Raw genomic sequence first — 20,137 nt, 5'->3', positions numbered from 1 at the left:
GGGAGTGAGCAGCAGCATGAAGCACCCTGCCACCCGCCTGGAGGACCAGGCATATCCTTTGTGTCTGTGTGTACGTATTGAAGAAGTAGATATTGGTGCGTGTGTGTATTGCAAGACACTGCATTTGTTTATACAAATATACGAGGGCTGCTCTGAAATAAATCCCTCCTGTTTGTGATGTTGGCCCACCATGTCAGAAGCAGATGGTGGTAGGGCAGTAGAGGCTGAAACTTCCCACCAGTATTCTGTTACATTTTATCACCATGTGACAGATGGCAGCAGAGGGGCAGCCTGTCAAAATGGTGTTTGACATGGAAGAGCATATGAACCAAAGGTGTGGCACTGAATGCAGAAAAAAAATGGCACCCATTGGCATTCATTAGCATTTGCTGAACATTTATGGAGACCAAAGTGTGGATGTGAGCACAGTGAGGTGGTGAGTGGTGCATTTCAGCAGTGGTGACAGCAATGTGATGGACAAACTGTGTTGCAGATGGACATGCAGATTTTTACATGTGCAGCATGCTGGCTCTTGTTCATCGCTGGTGAAAACGCACAGTGAATGGTGGTGAGTGTGTTGAAATACAGTGTTTTGTAGCTGAGAATTTGCTTGACCAAATGGTGTTATTGTGCTTTATACCCGCTGGAGTTTCCATGGAAATAAATAGGAGGCGTTACTTTTGGAGTGGCCTATATAGTACACACAAGCATTGTGTCTTCTTGTAAAATACCCTTTTTTCTTCCACTCCAGCCCTTTCAAAGGAGAACACGTGCTCTGCGTCCTTACAGAGGGCAGCAGAGAGCCGTACACACGGCGGTACACACGCACACACCTACGAACGTACCCCTCAATGCACGCCTTTTTCACACCCTGTAACGACGTATCATATATTTACTCCCTTGAGTAAGGACAGAAACGGCATCAAAACGTAGAGTTGTGTTTACCCATAAATATTCCCCTCTGTGTACACGTACATACACACCCAGCCACAGCTGTGCCTGTCAGCCCCCTCCATCGTTAGCTATAACTTTTGCTTGGCCCCGAGGCAGCGCGGTTGGAACACGAGATACTTAAAGGCCCCTTCCAACCGAACAGCTCTAACCCCCAACCTTCCCACGCGCGCCCGCCCACAGGCACGCACACCGTACGTTAACCGCACCCACCGCGCGGCACCGCCCACCCGCCGGGAAGCTCGGCAGAACGGCGCGCTGAAGGGGCGGAGCTTCCCGCGGAAGCCAATCGGAGCGGCTGTCAGAGAGGGGCGCGGGGCGTGCCGGTGGATGGGGATAGGAGCGGTTACGGGGAGGGCGGGGCTAGCGCTGCCCGGAGCCCTTAGGCACCGCCCGGCTCCCCAAAGAAAGATGGTGGCTTGTTTACCTTCTGCCCCGACCCGGCCAATGGGCGCGCGCCTCCCTGTGCCCGCCCGGCGGCGCGATCAGCTGAGGCCCCTCCCAAGATGGCGGTGGCGGTGCTTCGGTAGAGCCGGTGCCGCCGCAGCGCCCGCCCCGTCAGGTAACGCTAACGGGGGGATCGCCCGGCCGCTCCGCGCTGAGGAGGCGGGGGGCGGCGGGAGCGTCCCGCGGGGCTCTGTAGCGTTTAACGCCCCGTCGGCGCGGCGGGAGGCCCCAAGGGCTGGCGTCGGCTCCGTGTGAAGCGGAGACCTGGGGCCTCCCGGCATCGTTCCGCGTGTCCCCTGGCCAGGTGCCGGGAGGATGCATCCCTTCGGCGAGGAAGAAGCGGCGTCTCTGGAGCGGCTCTTCGGGTTCTTCTGTGAGTGCGTGCGAAGCGGGCGCTGGGAGCTGGCGCAGGCCTGCGTGCCACAGCTGGGCCGGTGGCGGGGCGACGGCCCCGGGAAGGTGGAGGCCATCCTGGAGGCGCTGGTGGCCTGTCCGCGGGCGGCCGGGTAAGGAGTGCCGCTCTGCGTCCGATGGCTGCTGACTGCGGGAGGCCGGCGGGACGTGGGGCGCAGTGCGGGCTTCTGCGCTGAGGCGTGTCGGATGTGTCCAGGCGTTTGGTTCATAGGAACGGTGCCTTTCCAGCGCTGCAGGGCGTGCTGCTATCCGGGGAGGGTTAAAGCTTTGTGTGGTCATACTTCACGTTAAGGTTTGTGCAACGGTAAATGTTCTGGGAAAGGCTGCTATGCTATCTTTTTTTCTTTCTGTTTTCTTTTCTTTTCTTAGTTCTTAGTTCCTTTGACGGTGCTGACTTCGAATACCAACTTTGAAATGTCTGTATAAGTGGAGCTTATGAAAAGCTGATACAAGTTAGAAGGTTTTTTGTTTGTTTGATCAGTATAGTAAGTTAACTTTAATTTGGACAGAGAGCTACGCTTGTGCTGTTGTGATGTAAGAGTTTGCTTCATTTTGGGGGATAGAACTAGATGGGGATAGAACTAGACGGGACAGGAAATAGCAGCTTGACAAGCAGTCAGATTTCAGAGAAATCTGCTGAAGCACTGAAAGTGGGTTCTATAGCCTGAACTTTAGACCAGAAACACATTTCATTGTTTTGAAGAACTATGGCAACAGTATTGGTTTCTCACAGACCCAAAAGCCGTTATTTGCACAGCAGAAATAATTGAGCAAGCGTGTAAATAATGTTAATGTTCTGTGTTCTCTGTATTCTTTTCCTGCTAGACTCCAAAAATTTAGTCATTATAAGGCATAAAGAAATGAAAATAAATAAATAAAAGTAAGCTCTAACTAACTGATTTGCACAATCTAAGGAAAGGGAATGTTGTTGTATAATCCGATATATCCATGTTTATTGCTTTTACAGATGTGAACAGAATTGCAGCCCATGGAGAGCTGCCTGGCTTTGGCTTCTTGTGCTGGAAAAATGGCTTGCAAGGAATCAGGTACAGAAGTTAGTTCTAGCTGTCTTCCAAATGTGGAATATTTTCCTTGTTACTTGTTTGTAACAGCAGGTTTTCCTGCTGTTCATGAAATCAGGCTTTTAGGGTAGCTGATCTGTTGGTTTTTCTTTTACCAAACTTCTCAAGAAACAACTGTTAATCTTTGAAAGTGACTTTCTCTTCTGCACGTTGGAGATTAAAAACTAATGTTTTTTTTGTTGTTTCCTTGGGTAATAGAATTTTTTTTTTTATCACCGTGTATTTCTGTAACCAGAAAGGCTTGAGTTTATCAAGCTCTGCATTTGTGTAGCACCTTTCTTACCTGAATGAAGAAATAGTTCAGGAGTCAGATAATTCTTTATTAGCTTTTGATGCCATGGGAGTTTAACATGTGCTTCCTGTGTCACCCTTTTCAGAATGACAGATGTGTCCTGCTTCATGAGTGAAAGAGAAACTAGTCTTTTTCCTTATTTGTCTTTGTTTTATTTGTATGCTGGGTACTGTGGTCATGTATGTGTGTGTTTGGTGGTGTGTGGGATTTTTGTTTTTTTTTGTTTTTCCATTTTAAATTCACTTGTTCTTGACACTGCTAAAAGCTTTAAATTTCTTCACTATTTTAATGGAAGATGCCTTAAATTGATGATATTATAATTCCCGAGGAAGTGATATTTTGTCTCCTATTCCAGTGGAATCTACTGGTGCAGCAGCACGTTCTAGATGTGAAATAGTCTTCAGTTGAGAGTTAAGTTTCTTCAGAGAGATATTTGTCTGCCTTAAAAAGTTAATGAAATAGCTAAGATTCAGTTACAATAGTACAAATAAATAAAGCTTATGTTGGTTAATATTTTCCCCATTCTCTTTTATTGTTTCAGAAAACTGTACCTGTTGTTCTTCAGAGAGAAACAGAATTTTTATTGTTCTTGGAAGAATTGCAGAAAGATGTCTCTGAAGAAGTCCTCAAGGTGAGCTGCTTAGCGTATCTGGCTTCTTCTTGTTAGTTATGTGGATTGTGCAACCTTAACAGTTTTGTGTATATTTTCATCTAACCTCCAAGATTGTAGTAGATTGCTCGCTTGTCTGTATTGTTGCACAGAAATGTGATATTCATCAACTTCATCATTGTAATTTCTTTCAGGGGTGTAATAATAGATAGTTATCTTTTGAGCCAGCCAAAAGAAAATAAAAAAATAAGGGCATTGCAGACTTGTCTTCTAGTGTTTTGCTAAGAGATAGAAGAGGGTAGCACATCTGCCATCCTGTAGGAGCTGCTGGTGTGAACTACGACATTGATGTAAACTTATTTGTGAGCATATGACCAGTGAATGTAGTGTAGTTGTGTGTTATAGGTTTAGTTATATTTTGGTATGTATTTAAGCATATCCACTCTTCTAGGGAGACTGCTGGATGATGTAGACTCCAATTAGTGAATTAGCTAGTTAATTTCATGTTTCCAAATTGATTTATCTTCTTGCTTTCAAGCTTATACTATTTGGATTAAAAAAAAAATAAATCATATCTATGGAGTCCAGAAGGTGTAATCTTCTATTCTTTCCCTGTCAGGAGCTGTTTGAAGCGTATGTGTGCACCCAGAACAGATGTGCTGCAGACACGAAAAGAAGAGATGGCTGCTCTCAGAGATTCAGTTTGGATGTTGTTTCTGCTCTCCGAAAACTTTTGTTACGAGCTCCACAGAGGGTACAGGTCCTGCTGGAGTTCTTCCAGGAGGATCAAGACACACACAGCCCTTCAAGCCAGCAGTACTGCTCTCTGCAAAACATCTTTGTTGAATTTCTTCGTGACTCCTTGAAATCTCTGCAGAGACTTCAGTGTGGTTCTGAGATTTCAGAGCTAGATCAACGAGAGCTAGTAGATATAATTTATTCTGTTCTCAGTATGGTGACTTTTGAGGTGGAACACCAGGCTGATGAACTGCAACACCTATTCAGGGAGCTCTTGGATGTATGCTGGGCTGAGGGAAGCCCACTGAGGGAGGAGAAGCTACTAAGCTGTATGCTGAGGAAGCGGAGCCGTGGCCTGTTAAACCTTTATAGCAGTGTTCTTGTAGATAAAACAAGAGAAAAATTTCTGGTATCAAGATCAGTTGGAAAAGGTTCGTTTTTCTTCTTTCATTGTTGTGGTTTCTTGTTTAACAATCCTGTTTAGGCATTAAACAGATAAGGAATCAGGCAGTGCTCTTGCTGAGGTACCTTAACTTACAAGCTGTGGAGTCCTGTAAAAGATGATGCTAAAATGACTTAAAGCAAGGATCTGACATAGGAATACTGGGTCTCTTCCTACATTTCTGCAATCTGTACAGCTCTTCTGTCTGAGCATTTCCTTTACCACCCCATACTGTGCTCCATTTTAATTTCTTGAGTGTTTCTCTGCTGAAGTTCTTTCTTGGGGGAGACGGGAAATTGCTTGTAGAAAACTGGCATTCCATGTGTATGTAAAATTCTTACTGGTTCAATTCCAGCTCGTGGTGAACAGTGTTGGAGGATGTTTTATTTCAGGCCAATTAGTTTTTTTTCAATAATAGAGATTGCTGAAGGGAAGTTCAGGCTGGTATGGTGTGACAGATTGGCATTGTCTGGTAATAACTACAGGTAGGGCTTCCTTGTAGGACAGAGAAATAGATATGTGATCCCCTTCCTTCTTAGTGGAAGCATTTGAATTTTCACTTTGCACAGATCTAAGACAAGGCTTTGCTAGGCCCTGCAAGCAGCACAGTGTCTCAGGACAGAAGTGGGAATTCATGCACGATATAGATAAGGAGAAAGAAATGCATTATGACCTGAGCTAATGCGAGCAACCTGTGTGCTGTACAGGCTTCTGCTATGTTCTCAACTGTCCAGTATCCTGTTTTCCTATCCGTCCTATTTCTTGTTTACCATACTACTTCTTTCCTTGGTTTTCTCGTGATCCAGTAACAGCATCTGAGCATCTTAACAGTTAACATATAACAACATTCAAGGAAATGTTGAAGGTTCATCAGTTTAAATTAGCAGCAACTATGCTTCATTAAAAGATACTGCTCTATCTGTACTGGAAGGTAATCCTGTGATATTTTTTAGGATCGTCTGAGCAGCTGGATGCAGAGCGAACCGTGATGAATTTGTTTTCAGATCACAGAGAGGCTTCTTCATGGAAGACGGTGTATTTCTACTGCTTGAGCAGTAGCAAGCACTTTCTGGAACAGATTCTGGTATGGCCAAAAACACATTTAGGGAGAACCCCAGTGGCAACTTAAGTCAGTCCTTGTATCTGGTGTTGCCCAGAAGAGTTTTTTCAAATGGTGTTTATTAGGATTCACAACTTATAAGAACACAGAGGTGACTGATGATAACTCCCTTACTTCTAGCTGTGTGATGAACTCAAAGCCTTCAATGAGATTTTTGGAAAAGCACTTCTGCATAAGATCAAATCTTAGATCTTCAGATTTTAAGAAGTCACATTTTGCATTTTTGTTTGTTATGCCTGTTGATTTACTCTGTGGCCTGGGTCTGGTTGGTTAGCTTTTTTGATGCTGGTAGCTGGGGCGGTGAAACTCAGGAGTTGGCAAGGTAAAACTTTGTGTTTTAAAGAGCGTTAAGTTCTGGCAAAAAATGCTCTGGTAAGATTTAAGTTATGTGAGCATATTAACATTGAAGCAATAGCATCCAGGTTGGTGATAACTGTTCGAATGTAGATTTAAGTTATTCGAGTTGGATGTAGTTGTATTTCTAGATGGCCTGCTCACTCAAGTTTCTTACATGGTGCTCTTGACAGAGACATAATCCACAGAAAGCAAGCATTTGAACTGATGTTTTTTTTCCTCCAGTTTTATGGAAAGTAACTTGATGGCTTGTGAAATACAACTTCAGGAAAGTTTCAGGTGCAGAGCTTCCCTATTTTAGTGAAGATAGTGTTGAAATGGCTTCTTACTTACATAGCCCATGAAGTATTATGAATCTTTGCATCTTGGAAAGATAAATGCTTCTTCCTTTTGTTTTCCAGGTGACGGCATTAGCTTTGCTGAAAAGAGAAGACTTCTCAGGCCTGAGCAGCTTACTGAGGAGAGAATTCAACCCTCTCAGCCGCCTCTTGGTGTTGCTAGGATGGACTCACTGTCAAAGCTTGGAATCAGCAAAAACATTGCTGTGGACTCTTCACAAAACTCAGGTAGTCAACAGAAAGCAAGGGACAGTGTCCCAGTCTGAATCCAATGAATTCAGTTTGTATTCTTAGGTTGTTAGTTGAATTTCTGTGTTTGTTCATTTTAAATTTTCCTGCAATTTGAAAGAAAAATTTACAACCTCAAATTGTGAGAATCTGAATTGCAGATTTTCTTTAAACAAAGCAAAATAAAGAGTTTCCAATCTTTCTCAAAAGGGAAGTTGAGTAAAAATTAAGATGCTACAGTTGTGTTAGGTAATGCAGTTGGATGCTTTTCTTGTTACTCCTTAGCTGTGATAGGTGTATGATTGTGCAGGTGACTATGGAAGTTTATCTTACAGAAGCTGTTCAGCCCTTTGCTGTTAACATAAGAGGAAGACAGATGGTGACAGTTGTTGTCTAGTTTTGAGAAGAGCCAGAGGACATTTCATCAGTGTCATGTAATCTAGTAAATAGTTTCTGGATGGAGACTGATTGTAGTCGGAAGTAAAGTGAGATCTAACCTGTAACAAGGGAGCTTGGAAATTTCCCATACCCCTTCTCAAAATAAGAGAAAATCAGTCACTGGATCTGTGACTGAAATAACCTCTTCGTTTGATAGTCTTCCTCTTTGATGAAGACTGACAGTTCTAAATCTGAGGATGTGGTGCTGTTCAGGTGATGTTTGCTTTGCAGACAAGTGGCTTGAATGACAGAGGTGATGGAACAGGTGCCCTGCAGTGCTGGATCTTAGTGGCAGGTCTAGTATGATACTGCCTCAAGGAGGTTACAATCTAACATGTATTCAGTAGCCTCTGAAAAATGAATGCCTTGAATCTGGTTTTAACAGGCAGGCATCTGCAGTAGAAGAGCATGTGGAAAAGGAGAGTGAGTGCTATGTAATTAATTCTAGAGGTCAAAGCATTAGTTTTGTTTTTAAAAGCTAACCTTGAAAAGCAGTGAATTCATGTTTGCATGGTCTGTAAGTGAATTGTGTGGAGGCTGATGGATTTTAATGTTCCTTCAGAGTAGCTCTTTTTTTGCTGCCTTTGTAATAAAACTGGCAATTTTCTGCACTTGAAAGCTACCCCTGGGTAGAAGTCTTATGAACCCCCATATGTGACACGAGCTTGTTCCTGCGGTTGAATTAGAGGATTTGTTGTAAAGGGATTCTTTTGTTTGTCTTTCCATTTAGGATTTGTGCAATGATTCGGTACTAAAAGATTTCTGTGATGGGCTCTGGGCTCAAGTGGAAGTTCTTGAATGGTGCATACAGCAAAACAGGTGAAGTAGAAGAACTTTTTCCAAACTGTCTTGCTAAAGCTGCCTGCCTGTTAGTCACTGTTATGTACAGGTAGAAATTGCGCTCTCTTTTGTGAATACTGGCTGCTCATCTCCTGGTATCTGCATAAGCCAAGCTCTTGAAAATACTCTGTGGGTGCTACTTACGTTATTTGTTTAACTTCCTAACTGCTGTAATTGGGTTGAATGCAAATTAGAGGGGGAAGTGTATCTTTAAACATGGTAGAAGGAAAGACCTAAATGTATGTCATCTCTTTGTTTTCTCTTGCAGTATTACTATCCCAAGAAAGGTTCTCTTGCAACACTTGCACAGTCTAGATTGCCATACTGCGATATACTCTCTTCACCATCTCACTAATCTTCTGACTCTAAATGAAGAGGATGTTATTGAGCTGCTTCAGAAAGTTCCTCCTAGAGACCGACAGTTGCAGGGTAAATGAGTAGAATAGAGACAACTCAGGAAAACCCCTGGTCCTGCTCAGTATTTCTGCCAGGAAGTCTGTTCTTATGACCTATTTCTGTAAATGAGGAAGATATTATTTATTGATTCTTTTGGAGAATAAAACTAGAGATCATGTGGAAATTAGCTTAGAGTCCTTTAGGAGACTAAACTGTCTCCTGGGAAGGAGCTGTGAGGTCTCTTTAATCTCACAAGGACACACCTTTGTACAAGTTTTTTGAAGGCAGTAGGATTTTGCACATGCTTGGAAATTTACATGCACTTTTTACTTGTTTCAGAAAAACTGTATAATGGTCTTCCTCTTTTGTTGCTTGAAGCGGAGTGAATTCTGAAACTATTTTTTTTATTCGCTGTTGCTTACATGTTGTATAACAAACGTGGCTTGAATTGTGTGTTTTTTTCAACCTTCATGATTGAGACCTCTATATAGACTCCATATCCAGAGTTCTTGCTTTTTGAAAATAATTGTTTTGGTCAGTGTTAATAATAGATTGTTAATCACTGGTAACATTTCAATTATTTTCTCTTTGACTTCTGTTATATATCCTTCAAAGTCAGGAAGAGGCAGTCATGTCAGTCCTGTCTTCTGGGAGCTGCGTGACTGTAGCAAATGAACTCTAGCTGTAGTTTTTCTTCTTTCAGATCCCCTTAATTTGCGGAACTAGTTAATGAAGGCAAAATTTCAGTATTCAAAATTTACAGTATAATTTAGATAATTGCATAAGCGCAGTTTTATAGAAACTCCTTTAAAATAATGTTTTGAATTTTTAAGGGAGGATTAGAGTAATAAAGTTTTAAGTTCTGATTTTATAATGTTAACAGGCATTTTTCTCTCCTCATCCTACTCTCTTCCCCTTCTTCCTTCTGTTGCTGACACATCTGTCAGCTGCAGTAGTGAAACTGAAATAGCAGTAGTGGTTGACAGTTGGAAGATACCCTTCAGATCAGTGCATTACTAGTTTGTGTGTCATCAGTCTCGGTAACAAAGAATTCCCGATGTGTGAAAGAATTCAACAGTAAGGTATTAATGTTTCTAGGGTGGGAAAGTCAAATGCTTATGGTTATAGGTTGTTTTTTCAGTACTGATGCAAGGAAAAGGGTTGGTGTAGATGCAGATACTAACATAGGTACTCTCCATCTGAGTCTTTCTATGAGCATATGTGGAAGGCAAAACTAAACTTCATTAGATTACCACTGTATATCTTACAGTGACTCTGGCTAGCATCTTGCTTGTCATTGCACTGTATTTATCAGACCTCTGTCTCCACATGCCTGAAGTTCTCTTAACACAGTGGTGTTGAGAGCTTTTCAGGTGCTATATAGCAGTGGAGATCTGGTGCACTGTAGTGGTACTCTGTGTGAATTCTGAGAAGGATTCATGCTTGAGTGTTTTCTCATTTGTCTGTTGCTGATGCTACTGTTTTCAGCAGTACTGCTGCTGTTCAGAATTGCATTGATAGAGAATAGTGGGTTTTCAACTGTATCAGCTCTCAGGGCTGTGTTTTGGCTGTTCTGCAGTTTTTGGGAGAGTTTGGGCTGGTGTTGTTTTTCTTTGAAACCGTGTCTGAACCTTGTGGAGGACAGTACCAGAACACTTTCTAGGTAGTGCTCTTCAGTCTCAGCATTTGGATGGACACCTTACCAGTGGATGGAACCAGTCTCTGTTTAAAATGCTTTGTGAGTGCTTTCTCTGCATGACCGTAGGCAGTGACAATCTACCCCTTGTATAAGAATGGAAAACAGTGGATTCCAACACTAATTTATTGCTGATTTTTTTGTTTTCCATTTTTCACTTTTGCATAGTAGTTTAATAACTCATTTAAAACTTATAACAGAATACATGACTGTACATTTCCTTCCTATTTGAAGGAGATGCTGACAGTACTTTTGAGTAACTGCAGCAGAATATCAGAGTTGTAAAGGGACCATGTCTCTGGCATGTGACAATGATACCTCCTTCCCTTTGAAAATAGCAAAAGGGGAAGGAGTGAGAGTAGTACTTTAAGCTGCTCTAAGTCTCACTCAAACTGTGGGACTGTACTTTTTGTTGCAGATCACATGCGGTAAATGTGACCAGTGGATAGAATCAAAAGGCAGCATTTATTAGTACAAATCTGTAGAAGTGGTGATATTCCAATCTCACAAGTCATAGCCAGTCTACACTGTCTTCTGTGTTATCTCTCTACTTACCTATTGTGTGATAGAGTATGAAACTATAAGATGTTGGAACAGTGTGTTGTAAATGCAAAAGTGCAGCTTAACCACTTTTCTCTAGTGAGACTTTTCCTGAGAAGACTTTGATCGTTCTTGCTGTAGCCATATCTTGTAACACAAACTTGCAGAATATATTATTTTAAAATGCTGTGAGGTAACAGTGAGGTAGAGTAAAGCTGGCAGGGAGGTGACACTGGAGGAAAAGTTCTTCATAGAGAGTGGTGAGGTGCTGGAACAGGCTGCCCAGAGAGTTTGTGGATGCCCCATCCCAGGAGGTGTTCAAGGCCAGATTGGACGGGGCCCTGGGCAGCCTGGTCTAGTATTAAATGGGGAGGTTGGTGACCCTGTCTGTGGCAGGGGGGTTGGATTCATGATCCTTGAGGTCCCTTCCAACCCTGGCCGTTCTATGAGAAAGACCAGAAAGTGTGGGAACTGCAAAAGACAACTCACTTTTTTTTTTTTTTTTTTTCCCAAAGCTTGCTACCCTCTCACCAACCTTGTTTTCTTCCACAGCAGCACCACTCCCTAATGCTCTCAGCCAGCAACGCAGTCTGGTGCTGTTCAGAGCATTTTGTGCCATGAAGTATGCTATCTATGCTCTCTGTGTGAATTCCCATAAGCATTCCAAGTGCAAAGATTGCATACGCAGCCTTCTTTGTGATATCCCTGAAGAAACAGCTTCTGGAGATCCAGCAGGTGAACTGGCTTGCTTTCTCAGTTTCAGTAGCTTATACTTTTGCATTTGTTGAGCTCTGAATTATCATGTAATTGTACACACAATGTGTATTCAGTGGGCTATGCGTGTCACGTATGATGGCACTTCTGAGAGATCCTGTTACCTTTAGTAATAACGGATATGGATAGAACAAGGATCTGTCTTGTTGTAAAGCATTTATTAGATCAAAATATAGCGCAGAAAGGAAATAATGGAATGTTTGTGGCAGGGATGCTTTCCTAAGAGCTCACAATTTCCAGGAAATCCCAGTTTCCTAAAATCTGGGATTTTTTTTATTATGACTAGAGTGCCTGTAATCTGAGTTTGCACATTGTTGCACAGGGTGATGATTGATGCTGCTGAGAGGAAAGAGGGAAGTCACTGTTTTGCATTTAAAAAGATAAACATATGTACTTGATGTGTGAAGAAATGATCACCCCTGAGCTACTGGGAGAGTTGTCTTGGGGATTTCCTTAGAGATATGGGAGGAAAGAACTCCTGGAAAACATTGTAAGTGATCTTTATTTTTGTTTTTGCATGTACAGATTGCTCTCCTGTCTTTTCTCAATATCTTGTGAAGTGTCACCAGTTCTTAAGGAGCATTCCTGTCCCGCTGCGCCTGGAGGTTCTGGAGAACATCTTCTCCTTGCTTTTTGTTTCCTACAGTGACCTCCACAGTGACAATCTTCTACCTGAGGACTATGCAGAGGATGATGATCTTGACAAAAAGAGTTCTGCTGTGAGTGTAGAAGGCAGTGCCAGTCGGCGGTCTTCTGCATCAGAAAGTCCACAGCACCTAATAAAGGCTGGAAAGAAGTTAGAGAAGTATCCGTTAGCTGCTCGGACAGATCACTTGGACGCTCAAAATCTTCCTGACTTGGAGCAGTGTGGCAAAAGCTGTGAATCCTCTAGGCTAAGCTACCCAGATTTGAAACACTTCACCAGCAGTGTCACTGGATTTTTAGTGGATGACGTGGCCATGGATGCCTTCCTCTCACTGCTCCTCAACCATCTGGAAGAAATACAGAGTTCTCTCCCATGGGACTCCAGTAATGTTCTTCGTGAAGAGCTGGAGCTTGTTGAGTGCTTGAACCTTTCTGCAAGCAGAGATGGCTTTGGAAGTCGTGTATTACAGTTCTCCAAATACCTTTCTGAAGCTCACTGGCGTTACAAGGTAGTGATGAGCAACAGAAATGCAGGTAGGCTTTGTGTTTGGCACTTTCTGGTATATGAACACTGTTCAGTTATAGCTCTTCAGGCAATGCCCTTGAGACTAAGTTCCCTGAGCATCTTGGTGAAGGAGAGTGCATTTTGGCAGGTATTAGGAGAGTGACCTAGTTAGAGATCACCTGGTTCCTGCACCATTCTCTTAAGAGAATTCTCTATTTTAATCAGAAAGTTCAGATTTTCATTTACCTCTCCTCCCCTTAACCCCCCCAATTCCGGTCAGATTTTTGCCTGAATCAGAGTGTTGCTTATTGCATATCTTAGACTGTGCAAAGTCTGGGCAGTATGGACCTCAAATGGTCCAAGCACACAAGTGTGGTTGTTGGAAGGAAAGGGCAGTTATATTTTGGAAATCTGTTTGAAGTGCTTGGGCACAAGTCTGGCACTGATTTCAGCTGCGTAAGATTGTGTTCTGTAATCACAGCTGTTTGATTGTAATTAGACCACCTCAATCCTGTTGATAGCAGTTGCTTCACAACAGTGCTACTGAAGCAGGGCTGCTGGTGTCTGCTGGTTTTTACTGCACTGTTAGGGAAGGGTATTCTGTTAGCGTTTCCAGCATGGAGTTTAAAATGCATAATATGCAGATTTTTTTTCCACAGAGATGAAAGCTGGTAAGGAAATCCTGGTGTGTGTTATGCTACCACTTTGCTTTCCTGGGAGCAGCTTTCCTTGGAATAACTGTGTTCAAATCTTAATAGCAAATCTAACTATTTCTTTTGCTATTTCTTTTTTTTTTTTTTTTTTTTTTTGCCTTGTTTCTAGCTGCTTGCATGCTTGGATAATACTTATTTTTCTGTATAGTTGCACTCATTTGGAGTGTATGGAAGGTACAGTTCGTTCCAAGCAACATCAAATGCATACATTTGAAAAAATGCATGCGTTATTGAATTGCATCAAAATTGCTTCAAGCTACTGATTTCAACTCTACAGCAGAAGAGCTCTTTAGCTGACACCAACTGTGTTTCCTTTATTTGGAGATCTGCTACCATAGCTCTACCGGTGTAGATGTGCTGATAGATTCCTCAAGATAGACAATCACTGTGATAGTGGGCTGTCTAGCTATTTGTTAATTATTTGTTTAAATGTCTCTTTTACAGAACATCAGCCTGCAGTTTCTCGGAGATGCAGCTCTTTAGTTAGGTGCACCAGTTTTAGGAAACGAGGTAGATCTCAAAGATACAGAACAGGTGAGTTGAAAAATGGCTTGGAGAGGGCGTCTCTGAAACATGCTGTGCTGAGTTCACAGCTGAATGCAATTAGATTTTATGGACTAAAACCAGAGAACTAGATTTGTTTTTTCAACTAGTTTTCCAGCTAGTTTGAAGTGTCTTAGTCCAGTTCCACTTGGGTTGAGGCTATTTCCCTAAAGCTCACCTGCAGAAATAAAAGATCATTTATTTTAAATTCAGCTAAGGAAGTAAATTCTTTAACATGTATTCTGATTAGGGGTGGGGGAAGAACCATACAACTTCTTTCCTCCTATAAGAATTCTTTCTTTCCTCCATTATATCCAATGACTGCTATATTTTCGTTCATATCAAATTAGTATTTAGTCTGTGAATTCATGGTACCTTTGTGACTTACGTTGACAGCCATAAGATAAAATTTTCTGTTTAGACCTTAAAAGGTAAGCCTGGTTTTGGTTTAAGACATAGCTGATAATTTATCACTGATGGGCTGCACCACCTTACTATCTCTTGCCTAGTGTTTACTTTTTGTTAGCAGGTATTTTGTTGTTTTTGTTTTTACATTAAATATGGATAGTCAGAGACATCTCATTTGTGAAATAATTTTGAAGATCTTTTGCAGTTGCTTGCCTGTTATCTGCAATAAATTTTAATTACCTATTCTAGAAAAAGTGTGTTTCACATTCTTGTTTTGATTTGCTTTTATTTTAGATGGGAAAGAGGAAACTTCCAGTCCATCATGGGAAAGTACAAGTAGTGAGCTAAGTGCCAGTACCTCAGGTATTAAGCCACAAAAGTGGTATTTCTTTGTCTTGCCAGTGTGCCACGATGAAATACTTGTCTGATTAATGTAAATTACTTCTCTGTACAGGACAGAGTTAGAACTGTTCAATGTCAGGATTTCCATTTTTGGATGACATTTTTTTTTTCTAATTAGAATAATATGCATCTCCTCTTCTAGAATAAGAAAATAGCATTTTTTTCTGGGTATGTTTGGCTTGCAGGAAACTATGTTCTGACCAAACAATGAAATCTTAGGAGAATCTTCAACAAGGAGCTTATGTTTCCCTCTTTACCTTAAAATTTCTATGTGATTCTGCTCCTGTGTTTCTGTTTTAAATATGTATAGTGCTGCTATCTGGTAGCTGGCTGCTAACTAGTGAAATGTTTTGTTTTTCTATAATGGTGTACTGATTCATTCTCTTGTCTTGCAGAGGGAAGTACCAGTAATGTGTCTGGGTCAGGTGATTTGGAAAGTAGAGCCAGACCACAGCAGCAAAATCCCTTAATTCCTATGATGCTTTCCCCACCAGAATCACTGTTGGTTTCTTGTGTTTTGAGAGGAAACTTCGTAGAAGCTCATCAGGTAAATGATGTGTGTACCTTGTGCAATTTAGAAAATAGCTTGGTGTTGGCATTTGTGCTTATGGTGGCTGATGAAGTTCCTGCTCCTCCTCCATTAGCAAACACAGAGCTGAAGCATCTGCATTCCGAGTGAAAGGGTCACTGCAGAAATAGGTGCAAGCAAGATGAGCAAAGGTAATCCAAATATAAGGATGCCTTTTTTTTTTTTTTTTTTTTTTTTTTTTTTTAAAAAACCTATTGTATGAAAACCACTCTTCTAAAACTGGTTTCTCAAAGCCAGTGACAGTGTTTAATCAGAGCTGGCCAAGCTTAGTATTTCAGCAAAATGAAAAAAGTCAAGAGGTCACGTGAAGCCAGATGAGGAAGCAACACTAGAACAGCTTGCTTCAGTCCAATGAATCTAAATCATGGCTATGCTTCTTTTAAGCTGGATTAAAAAAAATTAAAATATAAAATGGAGCCAAAATGATGACTGAATTTATTTGTTAGGAGGTATGTTTTGAGACTGAAACTTAGAGTACTGAAAATAGACTTGGAACTAACAACCTACTCATCCGTAGACATGGTTGTTTGTTTTCTTTTTTTTTTTTTTTTACTCCCTCAAAGTTAGTTTTCTTTATGTGACTTTTGGATTTATGCTCTGAAAAATATCTTGAGGTGCATTTTGAGCTATTAGATCATGTGCAAAAAGCAGGGACCTGGCTGATTTTTCAAATAGCAATATTGAGGCAGTTAATATTGTTTCAGTTACTGCACTAGCAGCAAGCTGCTACTCTGCTCATTAGTCCTGTTTGATGTCAAGCGTGCTGCTTCATCTTTCCTATACTTAGATGGGCCAAAAAGCATTTCATTTGTTTTGTTACTCTGAATGTCAATATTGCTGATGGTAAAGAATTAAAGGTTGGTTTGCATTCTGTTGATGGTTAACTAATAGGATCTTGCACATCCATGCTCATCTACTGTGTTTAAGTTTCTAGAAAGTATTCGTTGCTGAATAAGAATTTGTTTAAATAGCTTAGTTTGGAGGTCTGACTTGCTACGTAGCAAATATTGCCATGTAGTAAACTGAAATCCTTGCTACATAATAATCTGAAATCACAAAGATGCAATTATGAAAATTCAACTCTAGTCTTGCTGCAAATAGTAAATGAACCAGTAGATACAACACATGTATGAAGTCTGAAAGTGTCTTTAAGGCTGTTTTTCAGGCACTTAAAACTTGGAGGGGGAAAATAAATACTATTTTTGCCTGCAGAGTGCATGGTTTTCAGCTGAAGTACCAGTCTCATTTTATTCCCTCAACTCCTGTAGAAAACTCAGTTCTTTGACCCTTGAGAACTTCTTTTGATATGCTCTGTAATAGCATTTATTGTTAATTTGAAAGGTGGCTTTGATGTTCAACCTGGATACTTCACCTTGCTATGGTGAGTTGGTTTTCATGGAGCGCTACCAGGAGGCAGTACGAGAAATGGCCAGAGTGGAGCACAATATTGAGAATCAAGTGTCAGATGGTACTGGAGGCATCAGGAGGTCCGGCAGCGGCCGCTCAACGTTGCAGGCTATTGGGAATGCAGCAGCAGCTGGTAAGGACTGTGGGTTTTTTTATTTTATTTTTTTCTGTTTGTTTGTTTTGAGTACTTCAAAAAGATGAGGGAGAAATAGAAAGCAGAAGAAAACAATTCAAGTAGTGTCATAATTAGTGGAATAATTGTTCAGAAAGGTAAGTATCTCTTCTTTGACATAAAAGGAAATCCAGAGTACTGAAGCTTACTGTTAGTGCTCTGTTAGTTTTATCAATTCCACAGTAAAAATTTTGTAAAGCAGGCCATCTAATGAACTACTTTCATAAAAGACTGGAAGATAATTATCCTTGCCAGGATATCTGAGATAAAAATCGTGTGTAATTAGTGATTGTTTGTTTTGCTGACTTATGTAGGTATGGTGTTTTATTCCATCTCGGATGTTACTGATAAATTGCTTGCAACTTCTGGAAGTCTTGCCCCTACTCTCCAAGAAAATTTCTGGGTCAGCAACATCCAGCTGGAGCACACTGATCCTCTCTGGGAAGTCCTTGAGGACCTCAGTCCCTCAGCAATGGCAGCGTTTGATCTAGCTTGTACGCAATGCCGTCTTTGGAAGACATGCAAACAGCTTTTGGAGACAGCAGAAAGAAAACTGTACAGCAGCCTTGAAACTCGGGGTAGGCTTTTGACTTGTAGAAGAAGCCTTCATATGAGCTGGTGTTTGTGTTAGCAACAGTGTTATAATCATACAGACAATATGAAAATAGATTTTTTTTTTCGTTCCTAACTTTTATTTTGCCCTGTTTGTCCAGTGACTTCTCCAGGTCACCGACCTGATTTTGTTTTGCTGCGTTCTGAAAGTATAAAGGGTTTCCCAGCGTTTCTTCAGCAAATAAGTAAAATTCTCAACTATTCCTGCACATCGCAAGGGCAGTCCAAATCAGGTAGTTTACTTTGCTTATACAACTTTATGTTGGAATTCTGTTGAATATTTCAGATTCTTGCCTTCTGTTGCAATGAGAAGTTAAGAAATTTTTCAGTACCTTACTTAGTATTTAATGAAAAGGGAGGGGAAGAACAACAAACAACATTCAAGCTCGGTTTTGAATTTACTGAGTCACTCTGAATCTGGCAAACTAGCGGTATTCTAATGCAGTTTTGATTCTGTAGGAATTTTTCTGTGCAATGGTATTTCTGTATTTGTTGGTGTTTCTATTTCTTTGTAGAGCTCTCAGAGGAGAAAATAAGCAGTTATTTTCGATGCAGTATTGTAGAACTTCTGCAAGCTTGCTATCCTGCCTTGACTGAGGAAAGTATTACTAATGAGATTATTTTATCACAACATTTGGATCAAATTCTAAAAGCACTGACACATGTTGAACGTTCTGTAGGTGAGTTATTTTTGTGGTCATGAAGACTGACAGATGGATCTAGATGTTTATTGCGTCCTGAAAACTGTAAATCTAGTAGCAATGCTTTTTGACGCATGCATAAATGGGTAATTAGCTCTGAAAGTAATGCCTCCTATTTATTTCTCTGGAAACTACAACAGATTCAAAGAGCACAGTAACACTATTTCATGGAGCAAATTCTTGGCTACAGAATGATTTTTTTCAACCTAGTCACTACCATTAGCTCTGCTTTTTTGCCGACTATGAGTAAGAGCCCCTTGCCATGCTTCTAAAAATCTTCACCAGCAGAGGTACCACTGTTGCTGTTGCCACTGCTGAAATGCACAACTCACCACCTCAGTGTGCTCACAGTCTCTATTTGGTCTCCATAAATGTTCAGCAAGTAGTGATGTCAGTAGGTGCCATTTTTTTCCACTTGGAGCAATTCACTGACACACTTGCTTCATACACACTTCTGTGTCAGACTGTCTCTCTGGTGCCATCTGTTGAACAGCAACAAAATGAATATTGGTGGGAAGGTTCAACCTCTACTGCCACCAACATCCACTTCTGACATCATGGGCCAACATGATAAAATAGGAGGCATTACTATTGGAGCAGCCTCGTATATTATCTTTAAAATTATGAATACAAAATATGAGATTTTGTCTGTAATTCTTACCGTTCAAGCATTTCTTTTCAAAACTAAAATTGTGATCTTGCCAGAGAAGAATGGAAAATGTAAATTTGAGTTGCTATTTTATTTATACTATTTTCTTCAATCATAGCAAAGAAATCTTGTAAGTATATTTTAACCTGGCTGCTCATACTTAATTAGATGTATTCTTATTGCTGCTTTTTCTGTAGCTTTTAGAAAAAGAAGGCAAACATGTAAAATGACTGTAATATAACATACCTTCTGGTTTTCTTAGGCCTAACAAAAAAGGGTTCATCCTTTTCTGAAGGAGTCTTCTAGGATTGTGTTTTTTCTGCCTTTTCTCAGAGTTCACTTTATTTAATTGTACTAGGACCATTTATTTATTTGTTTTTTTCCATTTTTCTGAACTTTCAAACGGCATGCTTATGTTTAATGTTTATAAAATATTTCAATTATTTTGTGTTTGAGCAAACATTAGGAGAATTGTAAGGGCTGAATGTTTTGGAACACTAAACCACTTCTCTCTTTTTCTATTTTTTTAATGTACTTTCTCCAGTTCCACAACCACACTTCTTTGACATTTAGTGCTTACTTAGTCTTGGATCTGTGTTTTCTTTTTTCATTAAACCAGACTCTAAAGGGAGCCTGCTTGGCACCTTGGTGGAACAGGCCTCTCTGAAACCTGTGGAACTGGAGAAACACCTAGTTTGGAATCAAACGCAGCTCTTGCTGAGAACTCTTGATCAACAGTTCCAAACCTCACCAGAGAGCAACACGACGATAAACTTTGTGAAGATCTTCTTTGACTACATTACTACACTGGCTGCTGTTGTGTTACGAAGTCTGAATACAGAGCTAGGTAAGGTGTTTCTGCCTAAAGCCTAAGTATAGGTGAAATAGCTAGGCTGTGTTGCTTGTCTGACTCTAAGAGCTAACTATATAAAATGTCTCTTTCCTAAAAAAGCCTGCAACCTGTACTTAGGTCTTTTGGTTTCTACTTATTATTGTACTACTTTATTAGTATCTACGCCACCTACAGCTAAGGTAAAAGTAGCCGATGGCAGTGGATAAATCAGAACAGTGATGTTAACTGCTGGTGCAGG

General features: G+C 40.9%; 1 protein-coding gene across 3 annotated transcripts in view; it reads left to right on the top strand.

The window, feature by feature from the left end:
- Positions 1-1,387: 1,387 nt before the first annotated feature.
- The window catches only part of ZFYVE26 (zinc finger FYVE-type containing 26), a 46,376-nt gene continuing 27,626 nt past the window's right edge, over positions 1,388-20,137 (top strand). For 2 of the 3 annotated variants that reach the window (XM_048947434.1, XM_048947432.1), the window contains exons 1-19: positions 1,388-1,513; positions 1,703-1,904; positions 2,780-2,858; positions 3,728-3,817; positions 4,416-4,965; positions 5,930-6,060; positions 6,852-7,016; positions 8,185-8,273; positions 8,563-8,723; positions 11,479-11,661; positions 12,226-12,879; positions 14,008-14,097; positions 14,809-14,877; positions 15,312-15,463; positions 16,847-17,045; positions 17,399-17,662; positions 17,798-17,929; positions 18,212-18,376; positions 19,666-19,893. In XM_048947434.1, the coding sequence (XP_048803391.1) occupies positions 1,399-1,513; positions 1,703-1,904; positions 2,780-2,858; positions 3,728-3,817; positions 4,416-4,965; positions 5,930-6,060; positions 6,852-7,016; positions 8,185-8,273; positions 8,563-8,723; positions 11,479-11,661; positions 12,226-12,879; positions 14,008-14,097; positions 14,809-14,877; positions 15,312-15,463; positions 16,847-17,045; positions 17,399-17,662; positions 17,798-17,929; positions 18,212-18,376; positions 19,666-19,893 (3,718 nt within the window). In that variant the 5' untranslated portion in view covers positions 1,388-1,398. The remainder of the gene's footprint in view (positions 1,514-1,702; positions 1,905-2,779; positions 2,859-3,727; positions 3,818-4,415; positions 4,966-5,929; positions 6,061-6,851; positions 7,017-8,184; positions 8,274-8,562; positions 8,724-11,478; positions 11,662-12,225; positions 12,880-14,007; positions 14,098-14,808; positions 14,878-15,311; positions 15,464-16,846; positions 17,046-17,398; positions 17,663-17,797; positions 17,930-18,211; positions 18,377-19,665; positions 19,894-20,137) is intronic. The other variant, XM_048947433.1, reaches the window with a different exon arrangement.

The sequence above is a fragment of the Lagopus muta genome, chromosome 6 (assembly GCF_023343835.1).
Source record: "Lagopus muta isolate bLagMut1 chromosome 6, bLagMut1 primary, whole genome shotgun sequence".
NCBI classification, from domain to species: domain Eukaryota; kingdom Metazoa; phylum Chordata; class Aves; order Galliformes; family Phasianidae; genus Lagopus; species Lagopus muta.
This window is presented reverse-complemented; position numbering and strand designations above follow the sequence as displayed.